Consider the following 22,068-nt stretch of genomic DNA (forward strand, 5'->3'; position numbering starts at 1 on the left):
TTTCAGATGAAGAACGTTCATCTTATCTTTTGAAAATACCAACCAGAATGTGGCTGACACATAAACACAGTATTGAGTGATCTGGCCCAAAAAGTGATTATTGAGCTTTTTGCTAGGTTCACATACTGTCTGATAAATTAATTCAATCTATAGTTTATTTAGAATTACTTTTATATTCCTCCGGTGTGCTTTTATATTTAGGAATAGGTGGAGCAGGTATAAAATCTAAAAATGAAGTAGCAAAGACAAAACTCGAGATTTGTCCTGTCTGGCTTTACGGCTGATACTTGGAAACACAAGTATTTTTCTTCATGGTCAACTACGGGGTGGGGGGGTGGGGTCGCTCATTGTGTAGAATTGGATGTCCTTTGTCTCCAGCGCTCCCACAGAAAGAAGAGTTGTTCTTTGGAATGACAATTGCGTACTGTCATTAATTGTTTCCTATGAGTTCCCTATGAGCTCCTGAATAGCTAAAGAAACATTTTCTTTGTTTAAAACCTGACAGGTAAGTAGCAGTGGAATCTGCTTTTAAATTGATGATCAATTTTAAGAGAACAACCGAACGTACCAGCTGACACGGTAAAAACACTGAAAATAGATTTCCATAAAAGGAAGCCTCTCAAAGACAAAGTGACACATAGGGAGGAAAATGTAGTTGGTTAATTAAGAAATACAAAGCGATCGTGGCGAAAATTAGGTCGACAGCTTCCTCAAACACCCTTATCACTGGAACAAGAGGGCTGGTTTGTGGGATCACGTTTCTAGCCTCTACAAGGATGCTACCGAAATCCATAAGCAAGCGCACAACCGAACCCTTACTGTTGTAGGTGATGTTGAAGCCACGCCCGGACATGGAGTGGTCGGCTTGAAACTCCAGCCGCAGGATGTGGCTGTTACTGGTGAGATGTGAAGGCACCTCGGCCCCAGTAAAGGTTCCCAGAATTGGGGAATCCGGAGAGTCGCCATCTTTCACAGCAAGGAAGTCGAACTGGGATTCCAGGTCAAAGTCGTTGAAGGAGAGATGGATCCGGCTCCCTGGATCGGAGATGATTGTCCAGATGCAATTTAAATTATTTCCGTAACCTTCCGGATAATCAGGGGAAAGGACTGTTCCCATCGGCGCAGTGAAGTTGGAGAGGCAAGGAACTGGTAAAAGAAATAAAAAGGGGAGTTGATACACAGTAAATACTAAAAAGCAATATCTGGACATATTCTTATGGTCGTCTACAATGGCAATGGTCAATAGGCAATTGCGAACACAACAAATAATCTTACAAAAGAGGAAGGAAAAGCTACAACTTATGCCTTTCAAATTTTTGCTTTTTCCTTTACTGAATAGTGATCTCAGGATTTTGGGCAAGGGTCACAAACTACATTTTACATATGAGCAAAAACTGCGTCACCTGAATGTAAGGCTACGTGCTTGTCTGTGCACGAATTCGTAATTTGTTTTTGTGCTTTCAGACAGCTCTCACTCTGTAACCTGAGGTAGTTAGAACTGGGTAATTTTGTCCCAGGCTGAACAAAATTGTTGCTACTTCAGCATCCCAAGACAATCACCACACCCAACTCAGTAACACCTCATTTTCCCTCTGATCCTGTGTCTGCACGTATGAGAAATTTATCTAAGTACCCATCGAAACACTAAGGTTAGTACAATGATTGAAGAAAGAAATATTTTGTGAATAATGGCAGTTAGGTTTCTAAAGCTTACAGAAAATCAGTAAGGGTGTGGAAATGGATTTTACCCCAGTCATGCCCTTGGGTTGCTGATGTTTTATGACAGAAATAAGGAGCATGGTTAATATTAATAATAGCCAACAGCTGTCACTGGTGGTGAAGATTAGAAGGACAAATAATAAAAGCAGCTATTCTAGTAAATGCATGGCCCTGTTTCCTTTAAAAACATCTGATCAAAATTTGGAAAGCACAGGAATGCTAGGAAAGAGAAAAGCAAAATTATTATAAGAAAGTCAATGTTAAAATATTGATACCATTTCTTTCAGTGCTATTAAACACTTAAAAAAAACTCAGTTCATATAACATGTACCAAATTCTATTTGTCACATATACACACCACATACACACATGCAGACACACACATACACACATATTATTTGCACGTATAAAGCATGTATGCAGTCTCTATAGAAATATGTTATATATTCACACATTTTCACATGTAGTGTTTGTGTGTGTAGTTTTGAGACTGATTCTCAGGATGTAGACCAAGGTGGCCTAGATTTATTCATCTTTCAGCTTTAGTCCAAATATTTAAGTTAGAGTTGTGCAGCACTACACCTGGTTCATTGTAAGTAATAAATGAAAATTTAAACCTAAGCTTAATTATATTAATCATTCAAACCCATAACGCCATACTCTTATGTTTATATAAAACTTAAATTAACATTTAGAATTGCATTTTAAAATATAAATCAGTAATGACCGTCTTCTGATTATTTACTGGGAATATTTTTGATAGGTTCATAAAGAATGACGTTGAAACTTCAAAATAGTTGGCATAATTTGTCATTCTATCAATTCATAGTGAAATATAAGAAGCTGTATTAAAGAACATAGATCTCTGTTAGCAGAAAATACTGTGACAATTTACTGTCTTTAGTTTCTTAAGAAAAAATGACACCATTATTGCTTTTTCTTCTTGTTGAGGGGGAAGGTTATAATACATTTGCTTATTCACCTTATTTCAAGCGTCCACACATCAATTCTGATTATTTATGTTACACACACCAAAGCCACAACACCCATGTGCTGGCTTGAATGAGAATTTTCCTCATATGTACATGTCTTTGAATGCTTGGCCACCAGTTAGAGGAACTGTTTGGGAAGGATTGGGAAATGCAGCCTTGTTGGGCTTAGCGTTCCTTGTTGGAGGAGGTATGTCAGGAGGGGTGAGTTTTGAAGTTTCAAAAGCCCACACCTGATCCAGTATTTCTGTCTGTCTGACACCTACAGATCAGTATGTACAGCTCTCAGCTACTGCTCTAGCTCCATGCCTGTTGGCATCCTACCATAATGACCATAGACTAACCCGCTAAAACAGTAAGAAAGCCCTCAGTTAAATGATTTCTTTTACAAGAGTTGCCTTGGTCATGATTCTCTCTTCACAGCACTAGAATAGTAACTAAGAAAACCTGTAGAGTACATTCCCCAGTTTGTCGTTTTTTAAAGTTTAATATTAAGAAGTTATTTGAATTTACTAGTTAAAATCACATTTTGGTTACCTATGTTTGATTATATACTGAAAGAGCTCAGTGTATTTAATTTCATCATCTCTTTAAAATTATTTTTTTTATATTTTATTTCCTATCTGGAATGACTTTAGAAGGTGTTAAATGACAGCCTTTGGGCTGAACCAAGTTGCAGGGGAGTTTGGTTTGACTGTATTTGCTTTTCTTCTCCCCATGACTTGGAATCATATAGTGAAAGCACATTTGGCATTTGAGGAGAAAAGTGTATGGGGAAAAAACTTTCCTTATCCATTTTTTATGATACTGGAGTTTAATATGTAGTATGCTATAGTCTCAAGCTTACAGCTTCGCCCCTCCCTTCCGAGTGCAGGAATTGACCTTGACTCTTTCCACTTTATTCTTAAAAATTTCATATATATATGATGTAATATGATAGTATCAACCTTCCCCCTTGTTCCCCTCAAGTTCCGAGGGATCTATCTCCAACCCACCATCTTCAAATTTCATGCCCCCTTTTCTTCTCGCTCCGTTTCTGTCTCTCTTGCACAACTCACTGAGTCTAATTAATGCTTCTCATACCTATATGGGTATGAGGCCATCAGATCGAGCATGAGCATCCAGGGGCTAACCCCAACTAAAGAACAAGCCTTCCACCACCCACCCCCAAGCAGCCATCAGCTGAGTACGGTTCCTCCGGTAGGAGTGGGACCTTGTGAGCGTTTCATTGTTCATGATTGGATTTGAGCTGGGTAAGATGTTGGGCAAGTCTTGCTTGTAACCACTGCTTCTGAGAGTTCATGAGGGCAATAGCCAAGCCCTGTCCAGAGGAGCATACATTACACCACTTCCCCATCTTTTCTAGCTCATCCATTCTTGCAGTCCCTATCTCCTGAAAAGCCAATTTGTTCCATTTTCTTGCCACATCCGTATCTGGAGGACATAGAGACAACTGTCGTCTCTTCTCTCACACTCCCCTGAATCCCAGGACCTTTAATTCTACAATCATCATAACAAAATGGCAGCTAAATTAGTTTTTAAAAAAAGGGGTATGGTTTCTTTTACTATAAGGCTTCATTTATAAATGTAGATAAATTTAGATAAATGATGCATACACAAGTCAAGAAATGTCCAATCTTACAAAGCACACGGAAATTTAGTGAGGTGGGCAGATTTTACAGCATACATTTTATCCACAATTTTATAGGTGTAATGAAACTTTTAGGTAACATTATCTGGTCCACTGTTACATTCCAAGAGAAACTGCTTTGAGTCAGCTAATTAAAATTACAAGGTAATTGTGTATGATTCACAAATCAATATAATGTATTTACAGTCTGAAAATTTTCCATAGTTTCCTTTTTTTACATTTAATGATTATCTCTTTACTGTTTATCTGATTTTATGTAAGAATTATACCTATGTATTTGTGATTTATTCATCTGCATATAATTAGGCAATGCATTTGTAATGACCCAATACTAGTTTGAAACATTAGATGCAGTATTTTTATCACTAAATGGAATATTGGACTTAGTTGGAAATAGTTAAAGGTGCCAAATGTTAGCTAGTGCATGCCTATAATCCCAGTACCCCAGGAGGATTGCTGCAAAGGAGAGGCTATCCACAGCTCTGTAGGGAGCATCTGGCCAGCCAAAAGGGATTCATATGAGACCTCATCTCAAACAAAAGAAAATTGACTTTTTCAACTTGCTTTAAGAGAATGATTTTCACATCATTTTAAATCAAGTATTCTAACATCTGATAAAATGTTTTTAATTACTTTTTTTTATTTGGGGGTGAGGTAACACAGTCATTGCCATGGAACCTACTTCTTGAACCACATTAGTTTTCTTTTATTGGTGGTATGATTTTTCAAATAATAGGTTTTCCATTACGAAACCAATATTATCTTTCTGGAAAACTGTTTGGAGTAAAAGATCATCAATTAAAATATTTTATGTACTTCCAAGCTTTAAATGACATGAACAGATTTAATTTAGCTCTCCTAATGTATTTTATTTTTTCTCCAAAGGATGGTACAGGTGACCCTCATCATGGATGACAACTATCCCTCCACTAAAAAGAGTTCCTCACCAGCAGATCTGTGTATTTTTCCTCTGAAGGATATTTTTATGCTAGAAAAGCAAACAAAAAATTAAAAAATAGTACTTTCTTATAATGATGACTACTTGAGCATAAAAGTGTATCAATAGATACTACTCATGTAAAGTTTGCTTTAATTAAGCTTAAAATTTAATGTATCTTCATATTGGGTCTTTTAGTCATGGCAAATGTGTGTATAAATTTAAAACAATAAAAATTATTTGTAAAAACTGCAAAAAAATTTAATGTATCTTGAAAAATATGTTTTTGTAATCCTAGCATTTTATATAAAATAAACATTAATGGATTTTATGCTGGGAACTCTATACCTTACTGTGAACAACTCCATGATAAAATAAATTAAGGTATTATAAATAGAAGAAAGGCCTTAAATATTTTAAATAGTTTTCATTACAAATAAGCATATATTGTCATATGAAAGTAAATGGGCCTATTAGAATTAACAATGCTGTCTAATTTCCATATGAAGTGTGTCGTGTATAAGGTATAAAATGCCACCAACTTGTTAGAAGAACACATGTAATATATATATATATAAGCAATTACCAAGTGAACTATGTTAGCTTTGTTTAAATCTGTAATGAAATTTATAATTTGGCATGAGCACACATGTTAAAGATAGTATCACAAAGTGCTACTCATTCAAAAATAATTACTTTGTTCCAGTTCTTTGCAATTAATTACAAAAGCAATTATATGCAAGGATGGGGTAACATATGCCATCTAGAAGCAAAGCATTTGGTACTCACAGATACAGATGGGTATATTTGCAGACCATTGGTTATTCTCTTGACAAACAATGGATTTCTCTCCAATTAATTCAAACCCAAACTGGCATTCAAACCTTAAAACATCACGATTAGAAAAACCATCGCCTTCTCTAATTCCATATAACGGTGTGCCAGGATCGCCACAACTTTCTTTCTCAATTTCTGTAAAACACAAGAGGTAATTTAAGATGCGGTCACTATAGATTCATGATACCCATATTATACATGTGCTCAGTATCCATTTTCAATATAATGATACTTCAGAGTGGAAGGATGGGTTCATTTTCCAATCTTAATTGTATTTCTGTTTCCACATTCTTATGCACTGACTAATTGGTGTTTTGGGAGACCAAATGATGCATTGCTTTCATTTGCCAAGGTGAATCTGAAGATATTATAACTAATTAGGGTAGTAGAGGACATGTACTTTAACAGAAGATTATGATAACATTTAGATGTTCTTTCTGTATGTCTTAAAGATATACATATATACCTACAAGTATTTCTTCCAAATCCCTTAAGTTTTCTTATCGTTTGTATATTATGCCCAGAATCATGACTGGAGAATAAAGATGAATTGTCTACCTTTATGCTCTTGTGAAATCAATGGAAAACCTATCCTCAAGAGTGTTCTTTTGGGGAATTTTTAGTTGTTTTAACTGTGTGATAACTACAAAAGTAATCTACTTAAGAGCAAGACCCAATTTGTTTTGTTGTTTGTCTGGATATATTTCCTGAACCAGTATTTATTGGATAATTTAAAGGAGGTTGAAAAGAAAAACTATTTCAAGAGAAGCATTGAAGTGTAAGCATTGGAATCATCTTCAGAGACACACCAAATTGCCATTGTGAAGGGATGACTGCCACTGTCTCCAAAGAGCTGGCATTAAAGGTATGAACCACCACTGCCTGGTTTCTATGGCTATGGTAGCTTTGCATTCTGATCTCTAGGCAAGCTTTATTAGATGATAAATAGTATATCACCACAGACTGTCATTCCCAACGTCTGCCTGCTGGTTAAACCCACCTGTGACTACAGTCTCAGGGAATCTGATGACTTCCTCGAGCCTCTACAGGCACCAGCGGCACATATCACATATATACATACATACGTACATACATCAATAAAACACTAATACATGTAAAATAAACACTTCTAAAAAGAGTCAGAAGAAAATTCAATTTTTAAAATTTAATAAAATGTATAGCTTCTGCAATCCAACATTCACACATCCAATCATTACTCATTATTCTGGAATCAACTAGTCTGTTGTGCATTTTCCCTGTGATTTTCTTCCATGATTTTATAAAATATGTAGGACTAGTAATATATGAATCTATGAATATATAAAAATGTCTCCCATGGAACTGTCTTGTTTTCTCTGAGTACCTTATTATACTTTGAGCTTTAGTATGCTGTACAATTCAAACCTTCATTTTTAACCAATCTGTTCTAGAGTTGTTCTTGAAAGCCTTAAGTCCTTAGCATACACCACAAATGCTTATTCTTCCTCTAAAACAGCACATTCCACAGGAGATCTTACTTGCTGTTTAACCTACCTGTAAATATCATCACCTTGTATTATTATGCTTCCTGTTTATATCCATTTTTAATATAAAAGATAGATCTTAGTGATTTTGCAACCCTCTTTTTTTGCAGCAGAAGGAAATAGATCATCAAACAACTTACATATGTCAGAGAAATGATGTCATCAGGTTAACAGGATAACAGAACTGTTACAGGATTTTTACCTATTACTATATAAATATCTGTCAAAATCTTCCTATTTTTTTCTTAGTGCGACAGTACACACCTATGATCTCAGCACTGGGGGTGGGGGATAAGGAAATGAATATCAGTCTAAAGATTTTCTGTGCTACACAATAACTTTGAGGCCAGCATCAGCTACATGTAACACCATCCACCAGCCAAAAGCCATTACAATTTTTTTCTAAATTTTATTTACTTGTAGTTAGAGTAGTTTTCTTTTCACACACCAAATTTTACAGTTATATTAGCCTACTCAAAGAATTCACTTAACCAGCTGACATTTTTCAATTAATTCTATTGCTTTTTTTTAGTATAGATATCCCTTATTTGCATTCCATCATTATTTCTTTTAGATCATTTCTGTCACTACTTTCTTGAGATAATACTAGAGAGTCTTACTACCCACTTACTCAAATTTTTAGCTTTTGTAGATTTTTTTGGTTTGGTGTTTGGTACTCTGAGACATGGTGTCTCTGTGTAACAGCTCTGGCTGTCTAAGAACTCACTTTGTAGCCCAGTCTGGCCTCAAACTCATAAAGGGTCTCCTGCCTTTGCCTTCCAAGTTCTGGGATTAAAGCCATGTGCCACCAAGCCTGGACTGCATTTGTAGTTTCCTAAAAGTCAAAGCTCCCTCTCAATTTTTTCTGCACACTACTTTAAATACGAAAATTTATTTTTCATTTCAAAATACTCATTTCCATTTTGACTATTATTTATATATAATTTTAGTCTTTAGTTTTCTTTCAGGCAGTACTTTTTCTTATTCATGGCGCCATCTTTAAAGTAGTATTCAAAAGATTTAGGATACATTAGTGAACAGTGACTCTTCCTCTCTGGAAGTACCATCCCACTGAAGATTCATAAGCATCAAGCAATAAATACAGAACATACTATTAGGAGAAAGGCTGATGAGAAAATGAGCAAATTAATGCTTGTGATGTAGAGGGACAGTGATAAAGATGTCGAAAGGGTCACTACTCTTACACCCTTTATGGCGATAGCACAGATTAGAACTACCATAACCTTCCATGGGAACTATCAATAAGCCTAATGATGATAGGCTACAATGACATAGCCAATTCCCATTAAGCCCCATTTGTAAATGTTCCATTACTTCCTATATTACCATATTATTAATGATAGTCAATGCTATAGGAAAACAATATATTTATTTACCAGAGCGAGTGAGAGAGAGTTGCATAAACCAGGAGTTAGAAGCGTGGCTGGCTTCCAGGAGAAAAGGGAGGTTCCTTTTTCTTTCACTTCCTTTTATATCTACCTGTGTCAGTTTACATGTCCCCGCCCTCATGGGCGGATAGCTTTGTGGGGTTCACTCCTACACCATATCAGGAAACAAGATTTTTGGATATTAACCCCCTGAGGAAAAAAACCTCACATCCAAACTATATCCAAACTATAGTACCACACACTGAAAACCTGGAGAATTCTGTATTCATTTGAAAGGTCTAACTATATCTCCTGTATAAAGATAGTCCATATTTTAAAAGCAAATGTGTTACTTACTTCTCCTGAATTCTATAGATACATACATACATATATATAAATACATAATTTATGTAGTATATATAGTATGTCATATATATAGTATATAGTGTGTATATTGTATACTTAAGATTTTTATTTAGCTATCTGTCTCTTCATGAAATACACAACATATTTTCTCCTTTATATTTCACTTTCCTATATGTATTGCTCAGAATTAAGTTTTTAGACACTGTATATCCAAATATTTTATGTATAAATGAAGGATTGGCATATAAAAGTACATAAGGTGATTCTTAATTAGCACTCATGAAATGGCATAGTTTACACATCACAGCAAGCATATTGTGCTACTTAAGCTGTCTGTGGGCAGAGATATGGAGCGTCTCATCTTGGCTGACTTGGGTGTGGAGGTCTAAAAGAGATTGGTATTTCTTATCCACAGGGGCATTTATGTGCCATTATAAAAGCCAACAATACATCCAACAGCCATCTCCATATAGTTGTCCTCTGACCATCAGATGGGATAAGTACAACACTTTGTGAGTTTCCTTAAGTTCTCAACATGCTTACCTAGTGTATTAGTTTCTCTTCAGTTGCTGTGATATAACAATGACTAAGTAAACTTGAGGATGATAAGGTTTAGTTCCTCTTCCAACCCTTAGATCAAAGGACATCATCAGGGGAAGCTATTCTGATTTGCCATATGTTACGGTAATACACACCACGACCAAAAGGAATATGGCCATTTTAAAAAGTTCATTTGATTTTGACGATTACAGCTCCTTGTCAAGAGAAGTCAAGGATAGAGTCCAAGAAAGGAACATGGAGCCAGGAACTGAAGAAGAACCATAGAGGAATGATGCTTGCTAGTTTGCTCTCCATGGCTAGTTCACCGTACTTCCTTATACAACCCAGGGCCAGGTGGCCAGGGGAAACTCCAGTGACGGTGGGCTGTGTATCTCCTCATCATTCCCCAATTAATAAAATGTCCTGGCAGACACACCCATATGCAGTCTCTCCACAGAATTTCCTTCTTCCCTAGTGACTCCAGTTTGAGTCAACATGACAAACAAGGACACAGTCATACCCACAGAGCAATACGATGGCAGCAGTTTTTCAAATGAGGTTCCCACTCCCAAGCATGTCTAGTTTACAGAGCCACCACACTTCAGATCAACATATCACTTATGCCATTCAGGAGATGAGGGTATGGTCTTACTTATAAATGTAATGTACCGGAGAAAAATCAGTTCAACACAAGAATTTAGCTACTCTCCCGATGCATCTAGAATTTATTATTTCATAAGAATCTCATCCCTCAGAGTGTAAAACAAGACTGGGATTTCATTAGCAAATGGTTGCCCCCACTAGGAGTCATGTAACTACAAGTCATTTTCAACTAAATTGGAAAGGGCCAAAGTAGGTACCCAGTGCCCATAATCAGAGCCAGCAGGCACAGAGCAGCACCTGTTTCTCTTCCTTTTCCTCCCCATTTTGAAGGCAGAGAAATGAGCTGAATGGGATGGATGGACAGAGATGTGAAAATAAATGATGAGAGGTCAGAGGAAATATAAACAGAGTGCTCTGAATGCAGTATACTGGGAACAATAATAGAAATATGGATTCAAATGAAAGAGGCTAAAATTTGTGGAAATGGCTCTTTCAACGCATTTTTTTTTATTTTTAGTCACCAAGTTACCTTTGATCCTTGGTGCCTGAAGTAATGTACTCTAATTCTAAATTCCATCAGGTCTCCTACCAAAGAGTTAACACCTGGCCTTAAAGTGACACGGAACCACACATTGATAAAACTCTAACAACAGTTAGACAACAGTTGACATGGTAATTCAAATGTTTCACAGAGAAGCCAGGTGGGTTAAAAGAAAGTGATCTGTGAAAGTTGCAGTTTTGCTGATTCCTAACATTAAAAAGAGCCCTGGGACTCTCATTTCCTCAGCAACCTACAAGCAAAACTTAAGAAATAGAGAGCCATGCATCTTGGAAAGACCTTGTGAGTTAAACTGGGTCTCCTTTCCAACATCTCAGATAAATGAGACCATAGTCAACATTTTTTTAAAAATTTAAATTAGAAGCAAGCTTGCTTCACATGTCAATCCCAGTTCCCTCTCCCTTTCTCCTCCAATACCAGTTGTGGTGGTGCATACTGATAGGATTTACTGAAGGGGACAGAGGCAGGAGGATCACAGTCAACATTTAAAGAGGTAACTGGAAGGAAATCCATAACTGCTTGGAAAAACTAAGAAGGGATTGTGTGAAAAAATATAATCACAAAATGTTTTACAGTGATGATGAAAATATTGGCATTTTAAAATTCCTTCAGAATACAAAAGCTCAGTAAAACAATATGGAAAGTTTAGAATGATGGCATATTTACTCTGAGACCAGGTTTCCAATTTTCCCATAGCTGGTACAGAGCTTATACTCATAAAATTTGAATTATTATTATTGATATATTTCCTAAAACTTGAGAATGGCCTGAAATACACCACAATATGACTAGTCCAAAATTAAGACATTATGCTGTAACCTTAATTTACCAACCTTATAAATTCATTTCACGTATTCTATGTACAAACCTATTTAGTTGAATGGGTTGGTAATGAATTTTAGGAAAAGAAAAACACAACCATACTGTATATGTGCTTTAATATAGAGGATTTAAAATTTACAGTTATCATGCTTAATGTGTAGCTAATTCAATTCAATTCCATATCTACTATGCAACCACCTTATGTCAGGAATTGTCCTTGAGGGTATTGCCACAGATAAAGCTTAGTATTATTTAATAACTCAGAATGTGCCACTTTGATGAACCGATTATTTTGAAATAAAAAGGAAAAATAGGAGGTGCAGAAGGTCTTAGTATATTTCCCATCTAAAAACAGGTTATAAAATTGTTTTGTTTTTGAATAATGTCCTATTATGCCAGCAAGACAAGAGCAAGCTGACTGTCAAAGATTGAAAATTGGGGAGATGCAAAGCTACAGAAAGTTACTCAGCTAAACTTTATCTTCCACTAATTTTCCTAACCTGTCACTCTGCCTTCATGATATGTGGTCCTAGCTCATGTCCCTTAGTGCTGATATTGCTTCACAGGTGTTTACGGCTTCTGCCTTGGTGGTTTCATATATTTCCATTTCCTGTGCATACTTCTAATGATTCAAAAACACATTTTATAAGTGCAGTTAACAATGAACAAAAAATATGAAGGATACATTTTTAAAGTTACCTAGGGGCATTTTTAAGAAACAAGAATGGCTAGTATCTTTCTGAAAAAAAATATAAATACTTAAAAACTGGTGAGACTTTATATATCAAGTGCAAGTTCTATGTATTTTGAATCATGGGGTATACTATAGTTGAAATTGTTAAAGTGTGACTTATGAATTCACCTGGAGGTCGGTTAAAGCAAGTCAATGAATACCCAGATAAAGAATTAACAGGTATTCATTTGGGGAGCACTCACACAACGATGGTAAATAACTTCCAAGATCTCCTGCTCCTAGAGTTGCAGCCTTGCTCTTCAGGATGCTCCAACAACAATTCAAGAGAGTAAGCCAGCCCTTCCTCTTTCTTATAAAGGGTCATACCCGTACACACTGAAGTTACACCCTAAGATGTGGCCACCACCCCAAGTTCACTGGCACAACAAGATGCCACTACATCCACCAATGAATCTTCTCCTATAACTTGCCATTGGGTGGTACCCTTAGCACAGGGCCCATTGTTTGTGTTTTGAAAGTCCTTCAAGAGAACACTTAAGCATTTATCTTCAGTTTGGTTATGAGTGCTTCAAAGCATGGGGCCAGAAAATGCAGAGATATGCCCAAAGTAGGTTAATTTTGCAAATCTCACATCACTAGACCAACTGATTAAGCTCACTACAGATATTTTGCTGTTAATTTTTCAGGTAGAATGTTCCTATTTGTTCATTCATTCATTTATTCAACAAATTACCAGTTTGTGTTGCTTCCAATAAACTTCTTGAAATTTTGGGACTGTCTAAGGGTTCAAAGCTGAACATTCTAGAAAGAGATATGCAGAGAGCCATTTAAAAGTAAGGGAAGCAAAGTATTTTTACAATGAGATACATAAGAGACACAGTATGAAGAGGAGAGTTCTATGTAGGTGGGGGAAACAGAGGCTAAAGAAATGACTCAGCAGAAAAGAGTTCTTCCTGCATAATCATATTAGGTGACTTAGCAGAAAAGAGTTCTTCCTGTATCATCTGTGTACCAGAGTTTGGATCCAGCACCTACAGAACATGCTTATAACTACAGAGCGAAGGAGAACTGATGTATTTCTTTTTGCCTTCATGTTGTATACATGCATATGTACACATACAAAATAAGTAAACATGTAAGTGAATTAATTAATTAAATCCTCAAGGACTCAGAAAACAAAAATTGGTATTGTTTACAAAGAACTAACATTTTATGACTGTGTGTTAGAAGTTATATGGTTGTAGTTTGTGACATTTTCGATCAAAGGGACACTTTTATAAAAGAGATGACATTATGAAATGAAGGCATAAGTTTGGACAAAGTTCAGGTCTCATACTAAAGGCACGGGACAAGTATGGTAGATATGGGTGGAAAGATACAGGGTGAATCAGGTACATACTGTAGGGTCTTAGACTATGCTGAACAGACAGTAACTACTGTATAAGCACCCTAGAAATATGAAATATGTGCGTATGAACACTCACGCAAGCCTCAAGTGGATTGGAATCAGCACTATATAGAGTCAATTAAAGAGCCGTGACCCTACTTTCTTAGGAGCTTACAGCCCAATGACAGCCAGTCACATGAAAGTATCAGGGAGCAGTCCTTTTATAAGGAGTCACCAAATAGCATTGTTCACCGGCAACCCCACTTAACCCATCCATTTTTTAAACATTTTCTTTTGAAGTACCTTGAGTGAAAGAACAAAGTGAAATATAGATTTTTGTCTAAATCTCTGTAGCTACCTGTTTAAAAGAGTTTGCAAGCAAGAGTGGATCAATATTTTCTGAACTATAATAGCAATCAAAGTAAATGGATTTTTCTTTCGAAAGAATGATTCCTGCTAGCAGCCCAATGGCTGCCATCAAAAACTTCAAAACACTTTTGCTCTTACTGTATCTACCAGATGGTTAAAAAAAGGTGTAATTATTTGAGGGCATAGCTTTGTATAACTATAAAGCAGGTAAGAAAAATGAGCAACTACTACTTGCGACTATAAAAGATCACATAGAGAAAAGCCAGAGTGCAGCAAATGAACAGGGCATGTCCTTGGCTTTAAATTTCAACTTGTTTTTAGGAGTACCAGTTTTAAATTTATGGAATTAAGTTTCAGGACTACCTCCACAGTCTTGGCAGGTAAACAAACAGTGAATCCCATGTGTGCTCAGGTACTAGACCTACTAAGTCTTTGCTCAAGGAAAGGGTAATAATGTTTGCTTCTAGTTTGATGTGATAGGACATTCTGACCATATGAACCTAGAAAGAAAAGGGTTCATTTTTCTTTATAGATTGCAGTCAATCATCAGAGAAACCTGTTTACTGAATTGTATCTCCTGCAACACTTCAGATAGCTTTCTTATACAACACAGGACTATCTACCCAGGGTTGGCAAGGTACATAATGGGCAGAGCCCTCCCACATCTATGAATGACAATGACAATGCCTCTACAGGCATGGCTGCAGTACAATTTAGATGTAGTCAGTTCTTAAACTGAAGCTCCTTCATGTAGGCATCTTTAGTTCATATGAAGTTGGTAAGTGTAGGCATCATACCTTTTAAGAAAGGTTTGGATTTGTTTTAACAGTGGTAAAGAATGCAGAGAAAAGAACTAATGTGGGTATATGCATTTGGAGTTGATTTCTTCATGTAAAGCTAGGCATCGTATGATTCCTTTTTGTTTTTTATTTGTGTTTGTATTTGTACATGTTTGGTGAGTTGGCATATGGAGGCCAGAGAACAGTTTTGGTGGTGTTCTGCAGGAATGCTATCTACTTTAGTTTTACTTTTTTTTCCTCAACATGGGGGATGTTATATGCTTATTGGGTATATTTACAGAGCATGTGTGTCTAGATCCTGGCAGAACCACAGGTGAATCCATGCCCACAAACAAGTCTTCAAGGGATGATGGCTTTCCCATAGCTAAGTAGATGGGTCCTCCCTCTGTTATACTCCCCAGCCTATATACTCCAGTAACCAGGCAGAGCTGCATGGAGTTGGCTGCAATCTTAGGGGAGAGAACTTCCCCACAGCATCCCTCACGTGAGGGATGTCAATGGTCAACCAGCCTGATTGTGATGGCGTCTTGCAAGCAGGCACAGCTGATCTGATGAGGATGGTCACTGTTCTGCTCCAAGGATCATACTCTATAACACACAGTAGGTTTTAGATGTCAGTCTTGAGACTAAATTGGCTGGCCAGGTAAGCCTTGGTATCCACCGGTTTCTATCAACCCAGCACTACAACGATCAGTGCACCACACTGCCTGACATTTTTTTTTAATGTGGATTCTGAGCGACCAAAGTTAAGCTTTCCTACTTGTAAGACAAATACTTCACTAAACTTTCTCCCCAGGTCCAGAAAATCCTTCTCAAAACTAATTCTCCATCATGCTCACCTTTCTGGATACTGTATCATTGATTACAAAAACAACTGATTCAAGGAATAGAAATTACAGATTTATTTTGAATTCTCATATTCTGTCTAGAAAATGATAGAAACAACTACTAAATTTTCTCTTTTCATTTTCTTGAATATATTTTCTTTTCTAATACAATATATTCTGATTACAGTTCCCCTTCCTCTATTCCTCTCAGTTCCTCCCCAACTCCCCTCCTACCATTATGCTCTCTCTTTCTGTCTCTCATCAGAAAAACAAAAGGATTCTCAGAGATAATAAGGAAACATGACAGATAAAATATAATAGGATTTAAAAATTCATGCCGTATTTGGACAAGGAAAACCAACAGTAGGAAAAGAGTCTAAGACCAGGCTAACCTGATCTACAGAATAGTTCCAGGATAGCCAAGGCTACACAGAGAAACCTTGTCTCAAAAAAAGACAGAGAGAGAGAGAGAGAGAGAGAGAGAGAGAGAGAGAGAGAGAGAAACTTAGTCACATACCCAGGAGTTCCATAAAAATATTAATGAAAGCTACAGTACAATACAGCTATACAGAGGGTATGGTTTAGACCAATGAAGTCCCAGTGTTTCAGTCTCTGTAATATACTGTTTGAAGACTCTGGAGAATAAAATATCTGGTTTTGGCTTTATTCACTCAACAACCAGCATGTATAAGACAAATCATTGATGTTATTTTTGTTTGTTTGTTTGTTTTGGTTTTTATGAGACAGGGTTTCTTTGTATTGTTTTGGAGGCTGTCGGTCCAGCCTGGCCTCGAACTCACAGAGATCCGCCTGCCTCTGCCTCCCGAGTGCTGGGATTAAAGACATGTGCCACCACCGCCCGGCTAAATCATTGATGTTATAAGTGACCAAAAGTTGTATGGATTTTTTTACATGTATAAAATGTAAAACAAATTTCAAACCATTTGCACATGTGTGTAATGTAAAACCAATCTAAATATGGGGTAATATGTGACACTTCTTTCTTACTCCATTTATTATTTCTACATTGGAAGTTGATGAGTATAGAGCTCATTATAGGTGAGAAATTAACCATGTTTCCTCATGAAAGAAAGGATGTCATAAATAGAGATTGCATTAGAGAATAAAAATATGAAAATAAATTTGAGGATTTGAGGTCTTTGAAGATTTGAGGGGAAAGGCAGATTAGGGCTAAGGGCTGACGATTGTTTAGTAAGAGTGGAGTTAATTGGAGAAGACACTGAATACTTAGGAGAGAAGTGACGGCGTCTCCTGAAAACCAGGTTGAAGTAAGAAATGCAGTCAACTATTGGAACAATTGAAGGAAGGAAATACACACACAAAACTAGAATTTTGACAAAAATCTATAGAAAACCTGGTATGTAAAATAACATGAAATTCAACTTAGATATAATAGAAAATGCAAATGAGATTATTAAGATTGACTGCAGATACCAACTATATCCCCTTAAACACAAGAAGCTCATCTGGTGTCTAACTAGAACCTTCATCTCTGCTGAATATTGTCCATGCTACTAAAATGTACACGATATTTTATCAGAGGAGAAAGGCAGACCTCAGCCCAGTGATAATAAACACTTTGACCTAAAATGGTGATTTTCCTAATCGATAGGCTGATACATAAGTCTCAAAAGTTAGGGGAGAAACCAACCAACATCTTATTAAACTTGATGCCCACTCCATGATATGGAAACCATACCTGGTACTTCATATTCCTGTTTTCATATTCTTATTCTCACACACATACATACAGAAATAAATAAATATGATCATGGATAGTAGGGCATAGTTGTGAAGCCAGCTATTTGTGAGTTTTGAAGCAAATTTGATTATAATTGTGAAGCAAAACTCGATTATATAGGGAAACCCTATAAGAAGATTAAAAAATAATATTGCAGGAGACTTTAGCTCAGTTGTTTATTTTTCCTACCATATATAATGCTCTTGGTTCATAGATGTATATATGTAAAATGAAAATATGGCTTAGCATTTATAATACTGTGTCATAAAATGGAGTGACCATTATAGATTATATGTCATCAGACAATACTTAATCCTCTAAGACTATTGTAAGTAATGCACTCTAAAATTTTCCATTCACTAAAACGTTTCTGACCCAGCTCTTTAACTCTCCAGTGTCCTGCTAATAGCATGGGTTTTCTGTTGAGGAATGATTTTTCCACAGGTTTTCTAAGCTTCCTTGACCCCAGCATCATCTGTTCACAGTTTCCTTCTCTCTTGCTCCATGGCAGAGCCTTGAGAACAGTTACTAAGCTCTGACTAGGGATTACTTAAAGAAAGAAACACAAATGAAAGACAAAGACATTAGAAGAAAGTTTTGTTCTTTCCAAAAATAGGCATTCAGTTCAAATGATGCCTATTCAAAACATGATTTCAAAAATAATAGCTAGGTAAAGCGCTACTATCAAGAAGGTTGTTTGATGGAGGATGTCCTTCTGTATGCTGTGAATATATTTTTCTCTTTTTGGTTGATGAATAAAGCTGTTTCAGTCAATAGACAGGCAGGATGTAGCCAGGCAAGAAGTATAAGCGGGGCTACCAGACTAGGAGAATTCTGGGAAGAGAAACACAGAGAGTGAATCGCAAGAGAGATGCTATGTAGCTACTGAGGAAGGAAGAGGTCCAGGCATCACCAGTAAGCCAAGCCCATGTGGAGATACACAGATTAACAGAAATGGGTTAATAATTAAGAGAGAGCTAGCAAATAAGAAGCCTGAGCCATCAGCCAAACAGATTATAAGTAATATAAACGTTTTGGGACTAAATGGTCGCAGGACTGGCAGGCCAGAAACTTCAGTTTACAGCTGTTTTCTTAAATTCTAGTTGTTTTGAAATGTAAGTGATCATTCAGGTTTCTTCCCAGGTAATGATTGTTTCCTTGACCTATTACATACTGTTGTTAATGCATTGGGCGCGGTTGGAGGGGGATATGCTTAAAATAAGAGAAAACCTCTGCTTACTGTTTAAATTTCTCTCTCAGAAATAAGACTCCCTTCCTCAGGTCCTCTTAGAACTTTCACTAAAGAAAACTGGCAATTGATATTTCCCCCCAAATATATAGATTTATTTTCAAATGTTAACTAAAACTCCTGCTGTTTTCTAAAGTTAATATTGTTTATTCAATACCTGTAAGTCACCTGTTTGAAATGTAACTATCAATGTAAGTAGTTCTCCATCTCCCCTATTCTTAGAGAAGGAAAGAGGCTTTCACAAAGTTATAGATCATGGGATAAAATCATGAGAGTTCTCCCTACCTTTGGAATAAAGATAAAGGATTCCCAAGTATAATGGAATTTAGTATTATATGTGACAGTGGCACAGTCTTGTCTTAGCTGAATATTCATTATTTATTTTTGAGAACACGTAGTAATGAGACATTTCCAATTACCTATTATGAAATGTAAAATGGATCTCCAACTTGCCACATCTTCAACAGGTCACCCAACCTGTACATTTCCTTTCATTTTAATACTCATGCAATGCTAAGACAGATTTCTTTGTATGTTGTTTTCATACAGAGTCTTTCTGGGTTAGCAAAAGAATATATTTGAATTTCACTTTCCCAAGCAAACTCATATTACAAATGACTGATAGAACGATGATAAAAAGATATATTGATAGATACAGAGAGGAGATTGACAGAGAGACATGAGACCTAGATAATAATAGATGCTAATAGACAGAAGATAGCAGGCATATAGAAAGAAAACAGATAGATAGATGACAGAGAGATGATTGACAGATAGATAGATATAGATACTGATTTTTGCATTATAATTCAAATTGGAAAGACTTAGATATAGGAGAAGCGTAAGGAAAAGCTTAAAAAGCACACTGGAACAAACAGTGAAGGAAACTAATCCCAGCTCACCCCTAATTCATGAATATTCATATATACCATAGCACTATAAAAGTATAATTTCTTGCTTGCTCTGACATAAATAATGTTTCCTATGGTGGATTACAATGCTGCAAGCCATAAGAAGTTTCCACTCAACTGTTGTAAGTCAGCATTTCTGCATCATCTATATAACACAATACAGAAAGAAAAGAAATGTCATCACACATGGCTTATTGATTTCTCCAGAAATAATTTTAATCAGCACATATTTTAATTTAAAATCATAGGCTTGTGAGGAAATTTATTTACAAAAGTTTAAATTGTTCCTACCTTTAAAAATTGCTTTTTTTCTTTTTAAATATTTAATATTTCTTCATACTACTAAAGAAAACACTTGAAACTGGATTTCTTAAAATGGCAAACCTGGACATTTAGATTTCAAAAGAATGACACAAACTGTACTTTTAGTTTTCTTAAAATCTAGTGAATTCCTCTCAATTTCCCAGGAATGAATGTATTGAGTAATTCAATGCACTCTATGACTTTTGCTTTAGAAATTCTGATGTACATGCAGAATTCCTATCTAGGGTAAATAGTTTTAATAACAGATGTTTTATTTCTATAATGATCTCAGAGATAAAACTACAGTTTTATTGATCTTGTATTAAAGTCTAAAATATATACAAATGCTTATAAAGTTTTATAAGATTTTAAGCAGTAGGACCCCAAACCACACATAGAATTTATTCTAAACAAAATGTTAAAAATTGAGGCTGTTTACTTTTAATCAGTCAAAACAGAACATAACTACATAATTATATTTGGGGGAAATTTATCCTTAGCATCCTTGGGATTAAACACAATCTTAGTCTTTAAAATTTCATAATAAAATGATAAGCAAGGGCTAAACAATTTTCTAACTTAACTTTTATTCCCCATTAAAAGTAATGTCAAATTAAACGTAAATACTATTAGCGTTCCTTGCAGATGATGGCATCAAACCATTCCCTCAGTATGCAACTCTCAGTGCCTCTGGCTTGTTGGTGTTCCTGAGAAGAGGGCACAGAGAACCTAGGGGAAGTCCTGACCAAGTGTCTATGAGGCAAAGTTAATCCCTGTGGTGACATGTTGGTTACACTATCCTCATCCATTTATACTTAAAAGTGTTCTCTAAGTAACAAAAGCGATGCTTGTACCAGATACTGCTGGTGCAAAAACATACTCAACAGCTTCCAAGGGATTAGTTTTTATTTATTATTAGACCTTCCTCATGGCAGTATTCTTAGAAGGGATAGCAAAACTGCCATTGCTTAGGAAAAGAGTTTGCAAACATTTGAAACAACAAGGTTTCTTAAATGCACACTCGAGGGCCTCCCTCTGGAGTTTCTCACTCTGGTGTGTAACCAAAGAACATGCCCGTCTAGTAATGTGAGCATTGTCCATTTATGACCCTCATGCATAAGCAAATTTGAGAGCTTTTAATGTTGAAAAGGAACAGATCAGAGGGTGAAGTTGAAGGAGATTTAAAGACAGAATTTACATGTGTTGTTTATTTGCACTAAGGATAAATCAACTTCCTTGCAGGTTTGGATTAAATGTAAGCCAAAACTCACTTGTAAAACCAGCTTGAAGCTTGACCATAAATACACATCTACCTAGTTCCAAGAGTGGATTTTGATTAGTCTAATTAATCACAATATTCCTATTCCAATTACAAATGATAGGTTTAGGACTGGCCAGGCTTGCTGCAATATGGGCCAGTAATGTGAAATGATTTGATGAAAGCTTAGAATTTAGCTATACGGTTTCTATGGATCTGCTTTCTGTTCTGGGACTTCTGCCATTGGCTAATTCAAGAAACGAGAAGTATATCTCAATTAGGATCACTCTGTGGACTCAAAGCCCAGATAACAAATAGCACAAGAAGAGCCTAACATCATAATTACCTTTGATGACAAGAAAACCGAGAATACAATAGTAATGGCAGGGTTTTATTTTTACAGGAGAATGGGCATTTTAGCAATAATTCACAGCACTAGTATAACTAATGTCTTTGTAAATATGAATAGGCTAACATTAGATGTACCTGAACCGGGTAAATGGTAAAGTATTTTTATAATACTTGCAGTCTTCATTTCTAGCTGAATAAAAGCCACTTAATGGGAGAATTAAAA

General features: G+C 36.1%; 1 protein-coding gene across 5 annotated transcripts in view; it reads right to left on the reverse strand.

Moving 5' to 3' along the window:
- Csmd3 (CUB and Sushi multiple domains 3) overlaps positions 1–22,068 on the reverse strand; it is a 1,035,998-nt gene that overhangs the window by 380,850 nt on the left and 633,080 nt on the right. For all 5 annotated transcript variants that reach the window (XM_040730388.1, XM_040730387.1, XM_040730386.1 and 2 more), the window contains 2 exons: positions 6,086–6,268; positions 820–1,146 (listed from right to left, as the gene is read on the reverse strand). In XM_040730388.1, the coding sequence (XP_040586322.1) occupies positions 820–1,146; positions 6,086–6,268 (510 nt within the window). The remainder of the gene's footprint in view (positions 1–819; positions 1,147–6,085; positions 6,269–22,068) is intronic.

Source organism: Mesocricetus auratus, unplaced genomic scaffold, assembly GCF_017639785.1.
Source record: "Mesocricetus auratus isolate SY011 unplaced genomic scaffold, BCM_Maur_2.0 Super-Scaffold_100023, whole genome shotgun sequence".
Taxonomy (NCBI): Eukaryota; Metazoa; Chordata; class Mammalia; order Rodentia; family Cricetidae; genus Mesocricetus; species Mesocricetus auratus.